Here is a 23,092-nt window from a genome sequence, read left to right as displayed (position 1 = left end):
TTTCAGATTCTCTGAACTTGATTTCTTTCTGTGGGAGACTGAATATATTCTCCATTGTTTTGTTTACAGCACTGAGTGATATCCAGGAGAGTGCCCTCATTGAAATAATCTTAGCGACTGTTCGACAAGCTGTTGAAGGTCCTCCCACAGGCAGGGGAGGAATCAGGAAAGTCAGTAAAGCTTTATTTTTTTACTTTGTTGGTAGGAAAAGCCTTCTGTTTTATATTTCACTTAAATAGTAACAGCAACCCATTTCTCTGCAATGATAGAACCAGATGGTGGGTGGAAAGCAAATGTGATACCTTGTCTTTCCAATGCAGGGAATAAAATCATTAGTTACTCCCATAGAACTTTAGTATTTCTCTGTTAATCAAATTTATATACTAGCCCATCTCACCAAAAGAGATCCTAGGTTGTGCATAACAGTGAGACAAAATAACCATGTCAAAAACCACACCTTTAAATATAAAAATCCATGCTAATAAATATCATAAAAATGAAAGATGCAAATCCTGGGCAGTGAGAGAGATAAAATGGCCATCTCAACAATACAGCTATCTCAGCAAGTCTCTGGTACCCTGTCAAAAGGGGTGAAGCTAATCTAACTTCGGGGGGAAGCGTGTTCCATCAGGCAGGTAGCACGGCACACAAGACACATCTTCTAGGACTCACCAAATGTAGATTCCAAGGTGATGGAACTTGCAACTTGTCCTGTCTGTCAGATATGATGATACAGACTGATATAACCAAGTACAGGCAGTTCCTCAGATAGCTCAGAACCATGCCATGAAGGACTTTAAAGGTTAAAACCAGCACATTGAGTTGGACCTGGAAGTCTCATAGAGTAGAGGTGACATGCAGCCCCACCCAGCACTAAAATTGGCATAGTCCTGGAACCAGTGGGCTTGTTACTCCCCATCGGAGCTGATCCAGAAGAATACCAAAGTTGATGGTATCAAAAGCCACCAAGAGGTCAAGTAGATCAAGGATGGATGCCCAACCTCATTCTGCCCGCAGTAGAGGTCATCCAAAATCATGACCAATGCCATTTCAGGATTATTGTAGAGCAGTCCCCTTTTGCTTTGTAGTTGCGAAAAAGAAGCAATCTTAAATGCTTACTCAAAGGGCTGTGTCTAATCCAAAGAATTTGTGGGAATAGGGAATGCATTCCTTATTCAAGACTGGTGCATAACTTGACAGTTGACTTGGATTTACAGCTCCTATTCAAAGAGCAGATGCCTGTTTTGGCCAAGAGATTTTTTGCTTAGATATGCTGCGTACTGGTTGTATTCTTTCAGGGACTAGAATACCCGTTCAGTCAGTCTCACCCTCTACTCATCTCACAGATGGATTATTGTAATGCAGTCTACATGGGGCTGACCTTGAAGACTATTTGGAAGCTATAGCTGGCCCATAACACAGTTGTGTGTTGGACATGCCTAGATAGAACTGTGTGGCATCATGACTCTACAAGCTGCACTGGTTACCAGTTGTATTCCACATGAAATTTGAGGTGCTGGTTATTACCTATAAAGCTCTTTAGGGCATAGGGCTTTTTTGCATGAGGGACTGGATGTCTCTGTTCATCTGGGGAGAACAGAAAGAATGCACATGCTTTGGCTCCCATCAATTAAGAGTGTCAATTTGTCAGAGCCGGGAAGGATGCCTTCACTGTCCTGGTACCTGGCCTTTGTTATGATATCCCTTCAGAGATCTGGAGGCCCCCTCCCTGATCATGTTCAGTAAGCTATTAATGACCTGGTGTTCTCCCGGGCTCTGGGCAGAATGATGATTGGGCCCATATTGGATAGCTACTTGATTTGGTGAGAGTCAGGCAACTCATACATTGTACAAATAAATGAACGGCACTATATGTATTTCATGCATCTTTTAAAAATGCATTGATTATGTTTTCAGAAGTGAGCAGGTCCAAAATCACATGCAACATTTTTTTTACACAAGTTATAAAAGGCAAGGGTACTCTAAAATCTTGAATATTTATGATCGGGCTTAAGTTGAGGAAAAATATTTAAGTGTAATCAGTTTGATTTGTTGATTGATGAGTTATCTTAATCATTAAATAGTAGCATTTATTTGTAATTATATGTATAATATATGGATGACATTAGCTTTTTGAATTAAAAAAAAAGTATTGTTTACAACACCTCTTACATTTTTAAACCTTTTCTGGAGAACAACAGATTTTAAAAAATGAAAAAGAAACTTATTTTTTGAGAAAAAATAAATCTACCTCTGAAGTCTTATTGGCTGGGAATGTTGTCAACACAACTTAAAGGCACCAAGTTGGGAAGGATATTTTAGGGGATTGGGAATATTTCCTATATTTATAGGTTCCCTCCCCTCTTTGAACTTAATGGAATGCTTCCCAACTGGATGAAATCACAGTTTATTGTTATGTTTGGAATAATATACGAGTTTAAGTGTATATGTTAAAACAGGAAACAAACCATGTTCATGTTGCAACTGCAAATCACTTTGACCTTCTAAGATTTGTTTATTAACTACAAGTTCAAAGCAGTTCTATTTTGCTGTTGGGACAGTTTATTTAGCCATGATCTTAAAGAGTACCAACTTGTTGCTATTGAAAGAGTTGCGAGATATGCACAGCTTGTTCTTAGAACCTAGAAGTGCTGAACTCTTTCTAAGCCACTGATATGTTTGGAATGCCTAGAGGTTTCTTTATCTGTGTTCTCTATTCCCTTGCTCAAACATGGATATATCTTAGAATAGAAAAAGGATTCAAAGCAGCTAACTTTCCTTTCAGTACATAGCCATGCTCAAAAAAAAATTAATGATAACATTTTTTAATAAAACAGCCACAGAATTCAAGCGGTTTGATACTTTTATACCTAGTAATTTGCCACACAGAATTTGAATTGTGCAGCTCATTTCAATCATGAACAGTGGCATGATTATAATTACAACAAAGTGCTTTGTTTATAGATCTTGTCTACCAAAGAGAAGAAAATACAAATGGAAGATTGTGCTAAAATTACTGAACACTTTATTGTGGTGCTTCCTCGACTCTTGGCAAAGGTAACGTGCAGCTGCGCTTGTGAATGCATATTCAATAACTAATTTGAATTTCAGCAGCACACTAATATCCTGTTTTCCTTTGCAGTATTCACTAGATACAGAAAAAGTGACAAACCTTCTGCAGATCTCACAGTATTTTGATTTAGAGCGGTACAGTACTGGTTCATTCAATAAGGTGAATTCACTTTTATGAAAGATAGAGAATTTGTGAGAAATGTGGTGAAAAAAATGTCATTCATTGATTGATTCATTTTAAGTATTGAAAAAAATGCCATTATTATGTTTGTTTTCATCACCCTGCTTAAAAATTGAAATGATGCCTGGGACCTGGTCAGAAAACACAGCCTTTGCCGCAAAAGCATTTTCACTTGAAATAATTTGAAGGGTAATTTGTCAGACTCTCCAAATATGGAATCGTCTTGATTATTCACCTATTATTTCTGCACATCTAACTATTCTAGATGTTCTGTGAGGTTTGATGATAAACTGATTTGTGAATTGGATCTTATATTTCTTATTTTATACTGTTCGAGACCTATAGTGCATTTATGGCTAAACAAATATGCTCCTAAATTCAAATTAAGTTCAGTACTATTGTGGACTACGCTGGTTTAAGTAATCTACTATTGTTTAGGATATTAATAATTCCTTTTCTTGTAGAACCTCGATGCTTTATTGAGAGAGGTAAAAGCCATTGTAATGATACACTCCAACACTAATATCCTAGAGACCTGCTCCAGGGTATACAGTATTCTTTCCAGAGAAGAACTTACCGTTCATAACCAAGTGGCTTTTGCTAGAGCTGAACTGATGAATGAATTGGTGGAGAAACTAGATCAACTACTAGGCATTTTTTGGCATAAGGTAAATATGAGCTTTGTATTTAATCAGAAACAAAAATTAGATATCTGGAACAAAATAGTGTTGGTTTTTTTTATAAAACGTTAAATATACTTTTTATATTGGAGAGAACTAAGCCATAAAAGCAAGTGCCATCTTCATATATGATTAATTTACAAACTAGGAAAAGAATTATTAAATTATGTCAATAGGTAAAAGGTAAAGGTTTTGCCCTTTCCAGTCGTGTCCAACTCTAGGGGGCGGTGTTCATCTCTGTTTCTTAGCCAAGAGAGCCAATATTGTCTGAAGAAATTTCCATAGTCAGCTGGCCAGCATGATTAGACAACGAGGCACGTGGAATGCTGTTACCTTCCCACTGAAGTGGTACCTATTTATCTACTCCCATTTGCATGCTTTCGAACTGCTAGGTGGGCAGGAGCTGGAGCAAGAATGTGAACACACCCCTGGGCTTGGATGTTGAACCTGGGCTCTCAACTTTCCAGCTGACAAACTCAGCGTCTTTAACTTCTGAGTCATTGCACTCCCTATATGTCAATAGGAAGCGAAGGTTATCAATATTTTGTACATATATATGATATTTTGTACATATATATGATATTTTGTACATATGATTGTTTGCCAGTCACAATACTGAGATTCTTGTCTCTTCTGTAGTTTATTTGTTCCCGTCCTTCCCTGAAGGAATTAGCTACTTTCATTATTGCTACCTCTGAATTAGTAAAGATATCTGTTTTGTACATGTTAAGGCAAGTCTGTAGTTCATGTGATAAAATGAAAACGTGTATCGTTGTGGACTTCCTGTGTAAAAATATTGGAGAACGATCATGTATGAAGTCACTGAAGATTTAGTATTAGTATTTTGTTTCCTTTAAAAATGTATTATAATCCTGTAGGGATGTACAGAAATCCTGTATATTGTACAGAAAAGGTTTTGTTTCAATATAAGAATAACCTATCACATTCTGAAAGTTATAGCAGACAATTTTGGATTAGCTGTGATTTGGCAGAAATAAAACCTGGAATGATCTAAATTTAGCCCTTTTATGGAACAACTAGAGCAAAGATTGGACAGTTTTTTTTCTATCGCTCTTCAGCTAATCTGAACGTTGCATATCCTGCTAACACTCCCAGCTAGTCTTCCTAGGGCCTTCCTTGAGATGTTTCTAAGCCTGGGATGGCGAACCTATGGCATGCGTGCCACAGGTGGCACCCAGTGCCCTCTATGGGCACGCAAACTGTCACCTCAGTTCAGCTCTGCTGCGCATGCACATGCGCCTCCTGCCAGCCAGCCAGCTAGTCATCAGGTCTCTGAGGTGCATGTGAGGGGGGCAGGGTGCATGTGGGGGGCTATGCACGCATATGCAGGGGGCAGAGGTGTGCAGGGGGCACATATGTACCCGTGAGCGGCAGGGCGCAGGCGTGGGGCCCATGTGCACATTGCATTTTGGAACCACGCACGCTTTGGGCACATGGTCCAGAAAAGGTTAGCCATCACTGTTCTAGGCCAATGTCCCAGTGTGACATGTCTCATTTGCATCCCTGCACTACCTCATAGATCCTCCCCTTCCCCCTTTTACAAACTTCAGGTGCGTCTTTCCATTTTTCTCCACAAACCACAAAATAGTCCTCTTTCCTTACTGAAATGATTAAAATACATATTTTGACTTAGCATAGACGGCCCTAAACCAGTTGTGTTTATAATAGATAGTTCAGGCACTGTCGGCACACTTGTTACAGGACTAATGCATTACATATTTCAGTAGAAAAAAATGTTAGAATTTAATAGGCTTCTTTGTAATGTGAATGTTCTTGCCAAAATTTACATTAAAAAAAAAGATTTTATTTAAGACTCTCCTACTCTACTTCTCCTTTCTTGAAGGAAATAGTTCAGTGTTACATAACAAAATAAAAGCATATTATAAAAATATAAAACTACATACAATAGTGTGAAAGCACATTTAATCAGCTAAAACCCTTATGGACCACTTCTTCTCTTTGGTGCTAAAAATAAGAATAAAATGGAAGAACAGAGTTATATTTATTTTGTTTTGAAGAAGTTATATTTTCTTATTGGATTATTTAAAAGCCTGTATTTTGTTGATTGCCTACTGAGGTCTACCCAGAAAAGATTAAACGAGGAATTAATTTGGAAATAAAACAGATCCCAGTTTCATATTGTGGCTTATAAGAACATTCTCTTGCATTGGTTTTAAAGTTTTGTTGTCCGTGTAAATTGTTGGTTGAAAATATTTGTAAGATGTTTTAAATGCTAAATACGGCTTTTGCATTTCCATTTCTGTGCATATGTTGGGGGAGGGTACTGCAAAAATACTTGAAAAGGTTTTAGTTAGTTCTAAGAATATAAGAGCAGCTGTTGGAAATATGAATAGCTTGCAGACTCAGTTCAACAACAGTTGATCAACAGTGCCATGACTAACAGATGTCATTCCACTGGGTAAGAGTTCATCCTGATAGCTTTTAAAAAAATATGTATTAGGCAGAATCAGACACCATATTTATTTTGGCTGCAGATAATAAAGAATAATAAATTTTGCATTAGCCTTGCAGTTTATTCAGTGAGGTCAACAGACTTTTGCATTGTACATTTTAGTTTCTATAATCTGATCCATTAATCATTTTGGAATTGCAGTTAACAATGAAAACACAGAGAAAGGTTTTATAAATAATTTGAAGATTAGGAGAATTAACTAAATTTGTTTAATTTTAACTTCTAGTTCTTCAAATTTGCTGCATCTTGCTAGTGAAGACATTTTTCTTAAAGAGATCTAGCATGTCCACATATGTCAGCTTTGGGAACCAAGGGCAGAAACAGAATGGGAAAAAATAAAGAGGAATTCAATTTTAGGTGTGAAAATCAGATAGCAGCTGGACATTGCTTTCTAAGACTGCAAGAAAAGGACACTTTAATAAAATTGCCTTGTTCATTAAGCTATTTTATTGTTGATAACTACTGCATTTTCCATGATCTTTCAAATTCTATGTGTCTCTGTAATTTTAGAGCAATGGAATTCAAAGGCTTCTGTCTGTGCAGCTCGAGTGTAACCAGTCTGTCCTCTAAAAAAATGTTTTAGGAATAATTTATATGACTAAAGACATAAGAGACACACACATTTTGACCAATATGATTAATCAGCCAAAATATATGATCTGCCTCATCAAATGAATGGTCTCCCCAAAGGGAAGGAGGATCATTTATTTTATGTTATTGATGCCTAACTATTCTTTTCTTGGATGTATTGTAGTTCTTGAGTACAGATCTCCCAAGGGCATTCGTGCCATTCAGGTGGGAGAGGAAAGGAAGCAGTACCTGTCTTGGGATTTAATATTGTCTTAATCAGGGGTCTCTCATATCTTAACAAACCATCAGCTGTCTAGGATGGAAACCACATAGGAGGAATTTCTGTAGGATTTGACAGGTTTCCTAGTGCTACTGCAAGAGGACTGCTTATCTGTTAGTAGATGTTTACTTATTTAAGAAAATGTATTGGCTGCCCAAATCACTTTCAGTGATTCCTGGAGTCTTACAAAAATAAAAACCCAATATAAAAAAACAGTAAAATGCAATACTCCCACCCCCTGGTAAGAACCATCAGTCAATCAAAAAGCCACTTGATGGGTTCCATCCCACTCTGGGTTTCCTAGACCTGTTGGCAAAACTAGGTTTTCAGGACCATTTGTGAAAGAGTGTCAGCGTCAGTCTTATCTTCACGAGGATAATAAGGAAGGACTCCTCAAGAGAAGGCCCTTCTTCTTGGTCCCGTTAGATGTACCTCCTTAGGAGAGGAGCACCTATAGCATTCCCTGCTTCCTTGCTCTGTGGGTCAGGTAGATGTGACTGGGAAAAGAAGATCCTTCAGATAACCTGGTCCCCAAGCCTTATAGGGCTTTAGAGGTGGCAACCTTTAAAGCGGTATTGGGAGCTGAACCACATATTGGACTAAAGAAACAATAATTATTTGTAATGGGTTGTAAGAATATCCTTGGGAGACAGGAGAAAGAGGTATAGCCTAGACCAGGGGTCTCCAGCCTTGGCAACTTTAAGACTTGTGGACTTCAACTCCCAGAGTTCCTCAGACAGCACAGCTGTGTGAGGAACTCTGGGAGTTGAAGTCCACAAGTCTTAAAGTTGCCAAGGTTGGAGACCCTTGGCCTAGACAATGGACTGATAAACAAAATCAGTCCAGAGGGAGTGGAAAAAGGGTCTCAGAAGGAAACTCCTGTGTTCTCTGGACAGTAAGGGGCAGGGGAGGGAAAGTGTTTCAGACTTGCAAGTTTCTGTTTTTGTAACCATACAATAAATAGTCACTACACATGGTTTTGGTTTCCTGTCTGGACCATGGATATGGGTGTGTGAGAGAAGAGGAGTCAGGGATACAGCTAGTCCCTTTTACCTCTTAGGATTTTTAATATTTTATTCAAGTGTAAATAGCTGCAAGCAATAGAAAGACATTTACGGCAAGCCTCCAATGAGCACAGGCAATTCAAGCACAGCTCAGCCTTTTCTCTCCTTTCTGCATATGATTCTAGGAAGATGGTGTTTCTGCAGAAGAAGAAGGAATTCAGAATCTGACCACCTCTTTGAGACAAATAGCTGCTTTTCATAAGTGAGAATTTTTTTTTATTCCAATTGTTCATTTCACATTTTGATGCTGTGTATAGTTAGAATTAGGTGCTTTGCTCACACTGTGCAAGAGAAAGAACCAAGTTGTAGCTAGTGATCTGAACTCCCTCTCTCACTTACAGATGACAGACTGGAATGAACAAAGATGAAAAATTTCAGTCTCCTTCCCCCTCTTTTGGTTTTGAATTGGAAGGGTGTAATAGTGTGGAGAAAAATGAATGTTTAAAACCTATTACAACCCTTAAAATAACTTTAGTACTTTTAAATGGCTTGTCTTCTCAAAAAAAGAATCTAATAAGGGTGGCTTGGGAAACCATTGAAACCACAAATATAAGGCCCCCATGAGGATATTAGGGAACAACCAACCTTTCAGCAGCCTAGATTTGGGGGCATAATCCCTATGTCCATAGGAGTACGGTGACCCAGAATCAAGTATAAAAAGGCTGAAAGATGAAAATGCACAGTGCTGCGGGGAAGAATTCTTTAAGACTAATCGGCTACTTGAAAATAGCTCAAGTATGATTTGCTGTCACTAGAGAGCTTTGGTTTCGAAGGCTAGATTGTCATACCGTATGTCGAAATTCATGCTAAGTAGTGGAGGCTAATGAAAAGCTTTTCATTAAAAGCTTTTCTTCTGTAAATTTGTCATATGTTCCTTTTCATTGCCTGCTTGGCTTACTTTTTGGCTTGACCCTTCAGAGACATGGCATCCATTTTCTCCCTTTCAGCACATTGGAAAACTGGGCTAAACATTTTGCCCCCTCTACTTTGGTGATCTCTTAACATGCTATCAGTGATCCCTAGACAAAACACAAGGAGAGAGGAGAGAGTGCAGCTCCCTGGTCCAAATGTCGTCATTAAAATTAAAATTGCTTTTCAATACACAAAGGGTTTATTTGAAAAATGTCAAAAGGTTTCAAAATTCTGTGCCCCACTCGTGCATTAAACTATGAGTGCTTATATTTGTTCTTTGGATAAATTTAATTTCTTAAAAAAACGTCATGTTGAGCCTTTCAATTCCTAGATGGTATGCTAGATGATCTCAACACAATGCATTAACATATTCTAATACAAAATTTTGGTAACAAAAATATTTTAGCAGAAGTTAAATCAAATACCTATATGTAATTGCTTGAAATTAAGAGATCTTGGTTTTCTATAACTGGTACTGATTAAATAAATCACTTCTGTTTACTCTCCTGAGACAAATAATTTCTTCTTTTTTTTTTAAAAAAAACCCCTAATTTAATCTATATTGTGTTTTCAATATTGGTAGCCTGGGAAATTCTGGAGAGTTTTTGCAGATAAAATTAAGTGAATGTAAAACAGACATGTCAATAGGAACGTAATATTCAAAATGAAGATGTTAAGACTCTTCAAAAGTATTTGGGCTTATGTTTTATTTTTTTCTGGATTATGTAGTGCCCATGATCTCACCAAATGGAACCTGTATGACAAGATGCATAAACTACTAGTTTCTGAGTTGGAACAGAGACCTTTATCTGTTCAGGTAATTTTAACTGAGCATTGAATATATGTTCCCTCCCAAATATATTTCTTGTTTGAACATCCTTGTTAAATTTGAACATCCCTAATTTTGCATTTTATTAGACTGAATTTCAGCTGATATGAAATTAATTAATTTGGCAAAACAAATTCTTAAATCAATGATTCAGCTGGTATTATTCATGGTAATCTGTTGCAGCTAAAACATTAGATTTATCATAATAATACAGGTTTTTGTGGGCTCTAGATAGGACATATTTAAATAATGATCATGCTTTTGCTTGCTTGTCTCTTTTGCAGATTCTTTTGCCTTCTTTACAATGTGCTTATTTTGCACTACTTTGGCAGCTCCCTTCAATGGCAGAGTCTCCATCTTCCAAGGTTAGGCTCATAACGATGATTACAAAATACTTACCAAGATTTTTTTTACGTATCTATCTTAGTCAGTTTAGAGCAGGGGTGTTCAACCTATGACCCTGGACAGCTAGTAATACAGTCTCACAAGATTGTAAACTTTTAATATTATTATGTGATTTATATACATTAACTACTGTATTTTTTGATGTATAAGATGCACTACCTACCCCAAAAGTGGGTAGAAATTTCTGTGCGTCTAATAGAGCGAATGTTGCCAAAGCCCCGCCCACCCACTGGACCCCACCCTTCTGCCTCTGTCTCCCAACAATTTGCCTCCTTGCAGCAAACATCAAACAGCCTGGTCAGCTTCAGCACAGCCTGATTTAGCATGAGCAGCTGATTGGCAGTTGGATCTGTCTCCCGGAATACCACCAGTCAGTTGTTCCAGGCTGTGGGGATCGCCACTGCCCATTGCCATCGCCACCTATCGCTGCCTCAACATGCCCCATTTTCAGCCTCTGCACACCTCATTTTCAGCCCTTACAGGCGGTGGGGATAGGCGACAGCAATCCCCGCCACCTGGAATGGACTGAAAATGGGATGTGCGGAGGCCAAAAATGGGGCGCACGGAGGCTGAAAACGGGACACGTGGAGCTGAAAATGGGGCATGCGGAGGTGGTGATAGGCAGTGGTAGTGATTGGCGGCAGCAATGGATGGCAGCGATCCCCGCCGCCTAGAACAGCTGATTGGCAGTATCCCGGAAGGCCGATGCAACCGCCAATCAGCTGCTTGTGCTAAATCAGGCTGTCCTAACGTTGACCAGGCTGCTTGCTGTTTGCTGCAAGGAGGCAAATTACTGGGAGGCAGAGGGAGATTTTTTTTCTTGTTTTCCTCCCCAAAAGCTAGGTGTGTCTTATAGTCTGGAACGTCGAATAGAATAGAATAGAATAGAATAGAATAGAATAGAATAGAATAGAATAGAATTTTTTTTTATTGGCCAAGTGTGATTGGACATACAAGGAATTTGTCTTGGTGCATATGCTCTCAGTGTACATAAAAGAAAAGATACCTTCATCAAGGTACAACATTTACAACACAAATGATGGTCATAGGGTACAATTTAACACTTAATGATACAACACTTAATGATAAGCATAGGGTACAAATAAGCAATCAGGAACAATCAATATCAATATAAATCATAAGGATTACCTTTATTTATATTTATTTATATTATGATTTATGATTTTTTGACTTGGTCAAAAAAATACGGTATATTGTATTCTATATGCTGCCTGAGACAATTCCCCTTCACTCATTGAGGTCCAGTCAAGCCAAAAGGTTGGACACCCATTATTTAGAGTGATAATATTCAAACTCATTCTTCTAATACTGGAGGTAGTAGTTCATAGACACAAGTGTTCAGATTAGACATTTTTATACAAAACTTAGACTCTATATTTTCACTTTTTCTGTGCTAATTCAGTAGAATGATGTTCAGTGTATAATATCAGGGCTGATCTTAATTTGGAGGAGTACAAGTTTAGGTATAGATAACCTATGATTTATGAAATCAGTGTAACCTTGATAAGATCATGGTACTTTTTGATCATATGTTTACTGGTTGCAAGCTGTGGAAAGTCATACCAGGTCTGCTTTTTAATATAATCTGTATAAGTATTTTTAAAAAGTATATAATTTTGGGATATACATTAATAATTTCTTAATTTATTGTTCGCTCTTACTGTTATAAACTGCTTTAGTTTGCAACAACCATGTCCCAATAGGTGGGGTATCAGTCTGTAGATGTATAATGGAAAGAGCAAGGAAATCCCATTAAAGCCTTGCTTTATATTTGTACAATTTCTTTCATGTGTCTTGTTATGAGATTGTATCCAAAACAATTAAATATATTGCAAGTGTTTGTGATATTTTAAATAAATTACTGGTTCTTAGCATGGGTACTTTGATTTTCCAAGAAGGTATTTTAATGGGTGTAGGGAATTCTGTGGAAAATAACTAAAGTGGAACCTCTTGTCCGGTTAGTTCCACAGTATGGTAGAGCAGTCTGGATTTTGTGACAGATTATTAAATATAGGATAAGAAGAAAAGTTGTTGTATATTTGTACCAATCAAAACAATTTTGGAATGAAACTTTCAGAATATAAAGAGGAAATGACTTTGATCAGGCTGCCTCATATTTCTTCCTAAGATTTCTCATAACCTATATCAACCCTTTAATTATTTGAAAAAAAATATGTTTGATTTTTTTAACAAAGTAGCATTCAAAGATGAAATATTGAATAGTTCAAAGGGAATTTCCAGATATTGCTTCAGTTCTCCTTTCAGAAATAAACTTGGCATTCTGATATTTAGTTGATAGTTTTGGTTAGCACTTCCCATTATGATTTGCTGTAATGATGAGATTTCATGCAGGTAAAAGTTAACATTTGGCAGGACAAAAGTATCTAATAATGCCTTTCACTCTATTGATGGTGTATTTTGTATTTCCATTTTTGTTCATTTAAGCATTTAAAAGTGAGAACCATTAGACTGAACTGATTGTTCTTAGTGAAAAGTGTACTTACTATTGTCACTGAAATAGTCAATGAACATTTTGTTGTCTTGAAACAACTGATAACAAGAGTCACTTAAATTTAAACCTACTTGCATGAAGATAAGTCCTCTTGATTTAAGAAATACATAGTACTTAGGCAAATAGCTTTTTCTTCCATGATTTTGCTAATATAAGAGGAAATGACTTTGATCAGGCTGCCTCATATTTCTTCCTAAGATTTCTCATAACCTATATCAACCCTTTAATTATTTGAAAAAAAATATGTTTGATTTTTTTAACAAAGTAGCATTCAAAGATGAAATATTGAATAGTTCAAAGGGAATTTCCAGATATTGCTTCAGTTCTCCTTTCAGAAATAAACTTGGCATTCTGATATTTAGTTGATAGTTTTGGTTAGCACTTCCCATTATGATTTGCTGTAATGATGAGATTTCATGCAGGTAAAAGTTAACATTTGGCAGGACAAAAGTATCTAATAATGCCTTTCACTCTATTGATGGTGTATTTTGTATTTCCATTTTTGTTCATTTAAGCATTTAAAAGTGAGAACCATTAGACTGAACTGATTGTTCTTAGTGAAAAGTGTACTTACTATTGTCACTGAAATAGTCAATGAACATTTTGTTGTCTTGGAAACAACTGATAACAAGAGTCACTTAAATTTAAACCTACTTGCATGAAGATAAGTCCTCTTGATTTAAGAAATACATAGTACTTAGGCAAATAGCTTTTTCTTCCATGATTTTGCTAATATAAGAGGAAAAGACACCATGGTTATTTTTTGGTGTGAAAAGCGACCATCTAATCCACTAACTTCCTTGGTTGAAAATGGTTCATCATTTCAAAAATTTATCACTGAATATGGGAGGGTCATCTGCCTCTGGTAATTTCACTACAAATACATTTAGGATCAAACTATCAGGAGGATTTGCGAGACTTATATTGATATTTTAGAATTTGAGTGAGGTCTGGGAGATCTGAGGCTTGTAAAAAGCAAGAAGGATGTTTCCGAAGTAAAAAGAAACTTTTCTATCTTAACAGTTTTCCCAAACCACCCTGTTTTATTCCCATGGTTTCAATAAATGTAAGGTTGAAATCTCAAGCTTGTAGGCAGCATGTACTTCTAATTTAAGGAAATCCAGATATTTTATTTGCAATAATCTTTGACAAGGTGTCTACTTTGAACTATGTTGGGTCTACTGGAACAATGCCTGGCTTTCAGCTTTGCGCACCAAGAAAAGTCAAATAAAACTTGAGCCTTTTGTAAATTCATCACATCTAATATGGTGAGAGTATAATAATAACAACAATAATACTTAACCGCAACAGCATAAAAATATTCTGTTTTCTATTTTTTGAAGGAAAATATATTTCTTTTGAGGACACACTTGAGGCAATACTGCAATATTTGCACAAGCTACCTCAGCCACCATAACAGAGACTTACGTGAAAAGGTAATTGTTGTAAAAACATGGTTTCTTTTAAAATTTGTATCATCCCCTGAATTAATGACAGTATGGTTAAGTTCACATACCTAAAAAACAATGACTCCACTATTAGTTTTGGGGTATCTCAATCTATATTAAAGTCTTTAGAAAACTGGGAAGATGTCCCATATCAGCCCAGGGGGCTTAGCAGAGTTGAAAGCATGTTGGGATGGGCTACAATTTATCTTAGAATCAATACTCAAGCAAATAATTCAGCAAAAAAACTAGAGAATATCAGATAATTAGGAGACAATCCAAAAGGCACTCAAAACACATACCAAAATAACAAATCAAGTCATAATCTAAGAAATAGCCTGGGTAGGTGGCTCAGTGGCTAAGACGTTGAGCTTGTTGATCAGAAAGATTGGCAGTTTGACGGTTTGAATCCCTAGTCCAGGTCTCCTGTGTGAGCAGGGGGTTGGACTAGATGACCTCCAAGGTCCCTTCCAACTCTGTTACTGTCATAAATCAGTCTGAAGGTCCAAGATAATTTGAATCAGCTGGGCTAGGAATATCACGATGATTGATGGAGTTATGCAAAACTGATATGTCCATAATTTAAATAAGAGTACAGGTCTACCTAGGAGCACAGTAATTTCTGAATGGACCATTATTCCCAAGGAACTTTATGAAATTTCTAAGAAGGTCTCATATACACAAAGCTCAACCATTCTCTAATTTTTGGGCTGAACCAGTCATTCATTAACTATGAAAGTCTTTCCTAACTTCTTGCTTTTAACTGAAAAACCACAGTCATGGTTATGAAGTGAAGAATTGTAGGAAATATCAGTACTCTTTTAAACAGCAATATCTTTATACAATGTTCTGTGATATGTATTTTGATTAGATTACTCATTGTCTTTGATTATAGATGTTATTTATGCAAATTTGTAGTATGTTGAATATAAATTCATACAAACAATATGCATTGCTTAAAAAAACAGTGATCCCTATAATTTTAATTTCAGTTTTAGTTTAGAATTAGTTCACTTTGCATCTTAGTTGAAAAAGGAAAGCAGAATAATAATATGACAAATATTTTTAGAAGATGTGTAAGTCAGTTTTGATGTTTGTACTTACAGGCTTTTATGATACTGTGTGATCTACTGTTAATTCTAAGTCATCAGGATTCAAGCAATAACAATGCTGCTGGGTTACTGGAATATCTTCCCAGTACATCTCTTCAGACAAAAATGCTCTTATTTATTCGGGATCATGTTTTTGGAGAGGAAGAAGAAGAAACCAAAGGTCAGCAATATTTTTAAATAAATGCATTTTGCTGATGATGCTTGCTTCTTTCACTTTGCATTCCATCATTCAGGATAAATAGAGCGAGATAGATAGTTAAAAGTAGAGCTTAAAAGTTTGTGAATCCTTTTGAAATGTTAATATTTCTGCATAAATACCTAAAATATGATCTGCTTGTCACACAAGTCCTAAGACTAGATGAAGAAAATACAATTAAACATATGAGTCAAAAACAATATAGTTCATTTAGGACAGGGGTATCAAACTCGTGTAGTCACCTTTTCATCACGTGATATATTGCGACTTTCCTTCCATTCTCTAAAATGGGTGTGGCCAGCACGTGACGGATCTAGCTCAAGGGCCGCGTGTTTAACACCCCCGATTTAGGATGGTTGCAGCATCTCGCAATCACAGGATTGCAGTTTGTGAGCTTCCCAGCCAACTTCCAACAAGCCAGCTTCCAACAAGCCAGCTTCCAACAAACAAAGTCAGTTGGGGAAGAAGAGTCACTTAATGACTGTGATTTGCTTAATCATGGTGATAGTTGTGTGATGACTCACCACTTAGGGACTGAAATTCCAGTCCCAATTGTAGCAACTCGAGGACTTCTTTTAATAGTAAGTGAAGAACTAACATTATGATGTCTGCAAAGAACATCTCTTATCTAAAAAGCAGAGAAATACTGTGGAGTCTTTAGTGCTTTCTGAGCTTGGTTGTTCACTTATGGAACATTCATTACCTGACTAGGTAACATCATCAGTATACGCTGATGTAATTTGCAAACAAACCATCAAACTCAGAGAGCCCTAAGGATTCCACAGTTCAACCTGGGGCCTCTGGTGGCTCAACAGACTAAGCAGTCTGTTATTAACACAGCTGCTTGCAATTACTGCAAGTTCAAGTCCCACCAGGCCCAAGGTTGACTCAGCCTTCCATCCTTTATAAGGTAGGTAAAATGAGGACCCAGATTGTTGGGGGCAATAAGTTGACTTTGTATGTAATATACAAATGGATGAAGACTATTGCTTAATACAATATAAGCCGCCCTGAGTCCTCGGAGAAGGGTGGGATATAAATTAAAAAAAAAACAAAAAAAAAAACACGCTCAGCTGCATATATTCACTTCTATTGGAAATACATTTAAGGTGATGTGATTGTGATGGTTTAGAGAACTGATGAAATACTGGAGTGTCTATTATTTTTTAAGTATATCATTCATTATCATTTTAGAATGAAACCTAATCAAACTCTTCTCTACAGATATGAGAGAAAGTGATGTGAAGATAAAGGAGAACCAGAAGCTAGATGCTTTGCATTTAAAGCGATGCCTCCTTGCAGCTTACTGCAAATTGATCATCTGTAATGTTGTTGAGATAACAGCTGCTGCTGAAATCTATAAACATTATGTGAAGGTAATGGCATATTCCCCTTGATGTCTTCCAAGCATTATAAAATTAACCTCTGATTTTTTGGTAAATACTTGAATGTTATTCCATTGATGCATGGGTCACAATATAAACAGATGGCTACAGATTTTATGAGAGATCAATTTATGATAACTGGAGAAATGTTTTCTTTATTTATGAACTTTTTTGTTGTTTCACTCTGAAACAAATCTGCATGGAAATAAATCTTGCAATTTCTGATACGGTTTATATGTATTGCAACCATAACTGTAACACATTCATACTGTATTTTGGAAAACCTTTGGCATATTAAAGCCTAGTAATCTATTGTTTTTAATTGGAAAGCATGCTCCTTATATCCAGTATGAATGCTTGAAAAGGGAAACTTATATTTTTGTACAATGGGTGGGGGCTGGGTGGGGGCTGGGTGGGGGTGAGGTGCAAAATGTTGGTTATCAAAAATGTAGACATGTGTTGTGTCCCCCTCCCCACTTCACAGAGAAGACGCAGAGAAACGCATCCCACAATCCTTTATATTTGCAACAAACCTGATTTTCTGTAGTGAAAGCAAGACTTGGCAGCTACAGTGCAACGGCCTGCCAAGTTCCGAGTTCTTTTTCTCTTACAAAAGAAAGCACAGTCACTCCCGCCTGGACTACTGCAACACTCTCTACATGGGGCTTCCCTTGAAGGGTACCCGGAGGCTTCAACTGGTCCAGAATGCGGCTGCGCGGGTGATAGAGGGAGCACCTTGTGGCTCCCGTGTGACACCTCTCCTGTGCAGTCTGCACTGGCTCCCAGTGGTCTTCTGGGTTCAATTCAAGGTTCTTGTTATCACCTTTAAAGCGCTCCATGGCTTAGGACCGGGGTACTTGCGGGACCGCCTACTGCCACCAGTAGCCTCACACCGACGAGTGCGCTCTCACAGAGAGGGCCTCCTCCGGATACTGTCAGCCAAACAATGTCGGCTGGCGACCTCCAGGGGGAGGGCCTTCTCTGTGGGGGCTCCCGCCCTCTGGAACGAGCTGCCTCCGGGGCTTCGTCAACTCCCCGACCTCCGGACCTTCCGCCACGACCTGAACGACGACTTGTTTCAACGTGCAGGACTAGCTTGAACATAGTTTTAAATTGGGGTTTTGAATTAGGGGTTTTAAATGGGGTTTTAATTGTATTTAAAATTTCTTTAGGCCATTAATCGAATCAGTTTTTTATATTGTTTTTAATTTGTATTATATATATTATAGTATTTTGTTTTTACTGGCTGTGAACCGCCCTGAGTCCTTCGGGAGAAGGGCGGTATACAAATATAATAAATAAATAAATAAATAACTAAATAAATACAGAGACAGAAGCCCACGTGTCCAAGATCCGTTGCTTAGAGTTCACAGAAAAAAGCCTTTGCACAGTCCAGGCCTTTAACTTCCAAATGACCGATCTGCAGTTCGCACTTGGTAGTTTTTGTCCGTCACAAGGGCCAGATGGCAACTCCACCCGCTTTTATCCCCTGTGGGGTGTGACTCAGTGACTCAGCACTCCCTGGGCCTGCCACACCTCTTCCTCTGCTGCGCACGCCTCTCTTTCCGACGCTGCCTAGGATCAATCCAGGATTGATCCTCCTCATCCTCTATCTGTGGGGGCTCTGACATGCCTTCTTCCTGGCCTTCCACTGGCACTTGACGCATTGCCCGGAAGGAGGGACTTGTCGGCTCCTCTCCCGCACTCTCTGAATCCTCCTCCTCCATGAGGACAGACTCGGGGGCCGGAGTCACAACAACATGAATTTGAAAGTTGCTGTGTACTTTTATCTAGTCATAGGGAAGATTGTGCTGCAAATATTAATAGTATCCAGAACATTACATGCCTGAAACATTGCTTCAAATGTGAGACAGCTGTTCTGGGCATATTGGAAATGTTCCAACACTGTTCAGACCAAATGTTCTCAACAAACAACAACCCAATTTTGAGTTCAAAACACCTGTTTTGAAACAGCTACCTCAAGTTCAGAAAGGTCAAACACTCCTGCTAAGCTGGATACAATTTGTTTTCAGTATTTCAGATTTGAAACATTTTATGCGCTTCTAATATTGCCTGTTTCTAGCTATCAATTAAATAGTATCCTTTTTAAAAAAGGCTTCTGATTTCTGAGGTTTTTTTGACCTTGTTCCTAATCTAAAAAGCTATGTTCCTCTTTTCCGTTTGATAGGCATATAATGACTTTGGAGATATAATTAAAGAGACTTTGAGCCGGACAAGGCACAACAACAAAATTCAAAGTGCAAGAACATTGATCCTCTGCTTACAGCAGGTGAGAATATTCCTCTGGACAGCTATGCTTTCTGTAAGAACAGTTCAGGAACATTGTTTTGGTAATTAACCTTAGAAAATATGTTGCATTTAGATCTATTTCTGGCTGTCTACAAAGGAAAGCGCTTCACTTACAGAAGGTAGAAGGTAGCCTGATTCATGATAGCTAACTGCAATCTTTTTTGATTAAAGGGGGGATTTAAAAAAAAAAGAAAAGAAAATGACTTCTCGCCCTGCACTCATTATAGCTACCAGATCATGCCTGACAAGAAGTCTGCTCCATGCACTTCTGGTTCCCACTCTTTTAATCATACTTGATTCAGAGATTATCAAATCTTGTAGTCGTGATATTTTAAAAATATTGTTGGGAAGTCCAGGTAAGAGCTAGAGAGAACTGATGAAGAATCTTTGGAATGGGAGAATGGAGAGATAAGTTAAAGAACTTCTGTAGCTCTCTAACTGTATCTGGGTTTGCAGAGGGTTGAGTGTTCCTGAGTCAAAAAGACAAGTTTTTTTACATAGACTTTCAGAATTTAGTACGGTAATGGGCAGGCTCCATTATAGTCATAAATTGAGGACTTAACGGTTCTTAACCTGTATCGGAGCCCCAGATAAGACATTTCCTGTGAGAGTGTGTACTCCGAAGTTTCTCCCTGTTTTACCAAGGAGCTTAGGAAACTGAAACATTTGAAAAGATGCCTGGAGTGAGGATTGCAGTTCTTCTATCTGAATGGGTAGTTTTAGTCAGTAATTATGTACTTGAGTTTGCAGTCACTCTGTAGTGGGAAGCATAAGGTTTGATATTCTCCTCTTTGACATTACCTTCTTGTGTTCAGGAAGATTATGAAAAATCTTTCTTTTTCAACGCTTTGGTCTTTCTGATTGGGATTTTAATCCCTTGTACTTCTTAAGAAATCATGATATACTGACTTTTGTGAATCTATCTATGAATGCTCGATTTAATAGACACAAGGTTCCTTCTTATTTTGCTCTGGTTGACTTATTATCCATGTGCAGATGTCACTGGATGTCAGCCAGTATTCTTATTTGGAGCCTGTGAAGATGCCTTGGAGAAATTATTCAGAGCCTGGGAAACAAGGAAAGTATTAGAAAGGAATTCAGACTGATTCCTCTATGACTTCTTGGGGTGTAAGAGGGAAGAAAGGAAAAAGGCAAGTCTTGCAAGATTTTATTGCAATAGCCTATCTTGGAGTCTGCTTCCTGATCAATTTTGTAAGAGACCCACTCTCTTAAAAGAGGCAGAGAATCTTACCATAGAAATGGTATCCAACCTTCAGGGAACCCCCATTGTCTCTGTAGCACTTTGCTGTAGATTTATTGCAACATCAACAGGTGGGTTTACAAATAACTAATCTGCAAAATGCCGTAATGCAATTACCACAGGAAAAAGTTTAACTCAGCCAGCATAACAACATACAACTTAGCTGATGCTTTTGCACTCTTGCGGAGGTTTGCCAGAAAAGTTTTGGAAGAGACCAGGATCAGTTCCTGATCTTTGCATTTTGGAATGAATTATTTTATGTGGGTCAGCCTGCAGAATTTCCTACAGATTGCGCCGACAAGGATTTGTGCTGGTTAAGTGAAACAGGACAGCCATCATTGATAGGAATAATCAATACAGAATTACAAAATAATACAGAAGAATTACCAGTATTTTATGCAAGGATTAGATTCTCCTTCGTGGTTTCTGCAAGAAGGAAATGGGAAGCCATGAGATTTGGAAGCCCAAAAAACATCAACAGTGTATCTCTGTGTGTGCGTGTGCGCACATGTGCCTATACGTTTTCTATTATTTACTAGGGATATGGCTTAGAACGGATTCGCTAATGAGCTGAGATACGAATTTGAGACAAAGAACCTCAGATAATTTGGAGGCCAGGCACAATCTTGAATGTTAATAGAAGGCTGATTGGAAGAGTTGAGGGATTGAAAAAATGGGGAGGGAGTGAGTGAGTTTTCAGCCTCTTCACCCCTAGCCCTCCTCCCAATGGTCTCTTCAGAATCTTGAACTAGAGAATTGTGAATGAAGGGATTCAAAGAGAATATACAGTAGTGGCCAAAATTGTGGAAATCTTTTGAAAAAAGTGTATTTTTGAGGTTTGATGGCTAATAACACCACTTTTTTTTTTTTTTTGGAGTTTCATGATAATCATATTCTACTGCTGGAATAGCCTAGGAATAGTCCAGACCTTAACCCAATTGAAAATCTATGGAGCCGATTCAAGAAACCTGTTAGTCAGAAGAGACCCAAAAATAAAACCCAGTTAATAGAAGCAATCATTCAATCTTGATTTCACATTATAATAGCTGCAGAACTAAAAGACTTGGTTCACTCCATGAGAAGACATTGTAAGGCCGTAATTCATGCTAAAGGTTACCCAACTAAGTATTAACTGACATGATAATTTTTGCATATCTCGTTTTTTCTACATTTCACTTTTTATACTGTAACTGTTATTCTAATAGCAAATCCTTCATAAAAGTTATTGCATTACATTCTTGATTAAATTATCTTTCCATTGCTATATAAATTTATGGTACTACTCCAAAAAAAAGTGGTGTTATTAGCTAGTTTTAGAAAATACACTTTTCCCAAAAGGTTTCCACAATTTTGGCCACTACTGTACAGTAATGAGTCTTCCATTTGACTGAGATAACTGATTGGCACATAAATATAGTAAGTATATAGAGCAGAATTCACAGAAACAAAGGAAAGTATGTATGTATGATGACTATTGGACCATAGTGTCTTATTTTGCTATTTCATATCACAAATTAATATTAAACAAACAAAATAAATGGAAAAATGCTCTTTCAGCAAAAACTCATTGGGCAAATATATTTTGGGAGAAAAGGTGATAGCTGACTGCCTCTTTAAAGATCTAGTGAGAAAAGTTTATGATCTCACAGGCTACAAAACCATTGGGAGAACTGCTAGCAACATGCTTTCCAAGCAAGCTGCACTGAAGGTATTGCTTTAGTGTACACAGTTATCCTACTTAACTGCTCAGAACGAGCTGTGTGAAGCTAATATCCATGGCAGCCTTCAGAACATCCCTCTTCAGACGGCTGATATATGACCTCACTGGATTTCACACATGTTATCAAAATGAACTTAAGAAGATTCATAACCTATCCCTTGAAATGTGAGATAAGAGGGGGCTCAGCATTCAGTAAGTTGTAAGTTCTGTTCACATAGTCAAGAGCCTGTGTTTACATATCTCATAGGCAACTGGTCCAGTTTAGACTGAACTTGAAATAGTGCAGATTAAAATGTGATGTATAGCTATATTGGTACCTTCTAATTTAGCACTTTTTAATTAACACTGCACGGTACAATAAAATATCTATATAAAGCATAAAAATATAATAAACGAATAGAAAAGTCTTCCTTATTTGTGTCTCCAAAAATCTTCTCGATATAAGTTTTAGAATTAAATATAAAAATAGTTTTGTCTTTGATATGCCTGATCTCTATTGGAAAGAAATTCCATTATTGTGGGACACTTCAGGAATTATCTCTGCACATTAGCTTTTCAATATAGGAATAGATTAATGCTTAAGCTTACATGCAGGCCTCATTTTTTGTAGGCCCACCTGGTAATTGTCATATGTTGGTCTAAG

At 37.5% G+C, this 23,092-nt stretch overlaps 1 protein-coding gene across 4 annotated transcripts in view; it reads left to right on the top strand.

The window, feature by feature from the left end:
* LOC131200184 (cohesin subunit SA-2-like) overlaps window positions 1–23,092 on the top strand; it is a 62,408-nt gene that overhangs the window by 33,173 nt on the left and 6,143 nt on the right. For 3 of the 4 annotated variants that reach the window (XM_058186657.1, XM_058186659.1, XM_058186660.1), the window contains 11 exons: window positions 70–170; window positions 2,965–3,057; window positions 3,143–3,232; window positions 3,718–3,921; window positions 8,467–8,543; window positions 9,983–10,070; window positions 10,367–10,447; window positions 14,364–14,456; window positions 15,572–15,737; window positions 16,998–17,149; window positions 19,347–19,448. In XM_058186657.1, the coding sequence (XP_058042640.1) occupies window positions 70–170; window positions 2,965–3,057; window positions 3,143–3,232; window positions 3,718–3,921; window positions 8,467–8,543; window positions 9,983–10,070; window positions 10,367–10,447; window positions 14,364–14,456; window positions 15,572–15,737; window positions 16,998–17,149; window positions 19,347–19,448 (1,247 nt within the window). The remainder of the gene's footprint in view (window positions 1–69; window positions 171–2,964; window positions 3,058–3,142; window positions 3,233–3,717; window positions 3,922–8,466; window positions 8,544–9,982; window positions 10,071–10,366; window positions 10,448–14,363; window positions 14,457–15,571; window positions 15,738–16,997; window positions 17,150–19,346; window positions 19,449–23,092) is intronic. The other variant, XM_058186661.1, reaches the window with a different exon arrangement.

This window comes from Ahaetulla prasina, chromosome 5 (genome assembly GCF_028640845.1).
Source record: "Ahaetulla prasina isolate Xishuangbanna chromosome 5, ASM2864084v1, whole genome shotgun sequence".
NCBI classification, from domain to species: Eukaryota; Metazoa; Chordata; class Lepidosauria; order Squamata; family Colubridae; genus Ahaetulla; species Ahaetulla prasina.
Note: the sequence above shows the minus strand (reverse complement) of the source record. Positions and strands in the feature narration are given on the sequence as shown.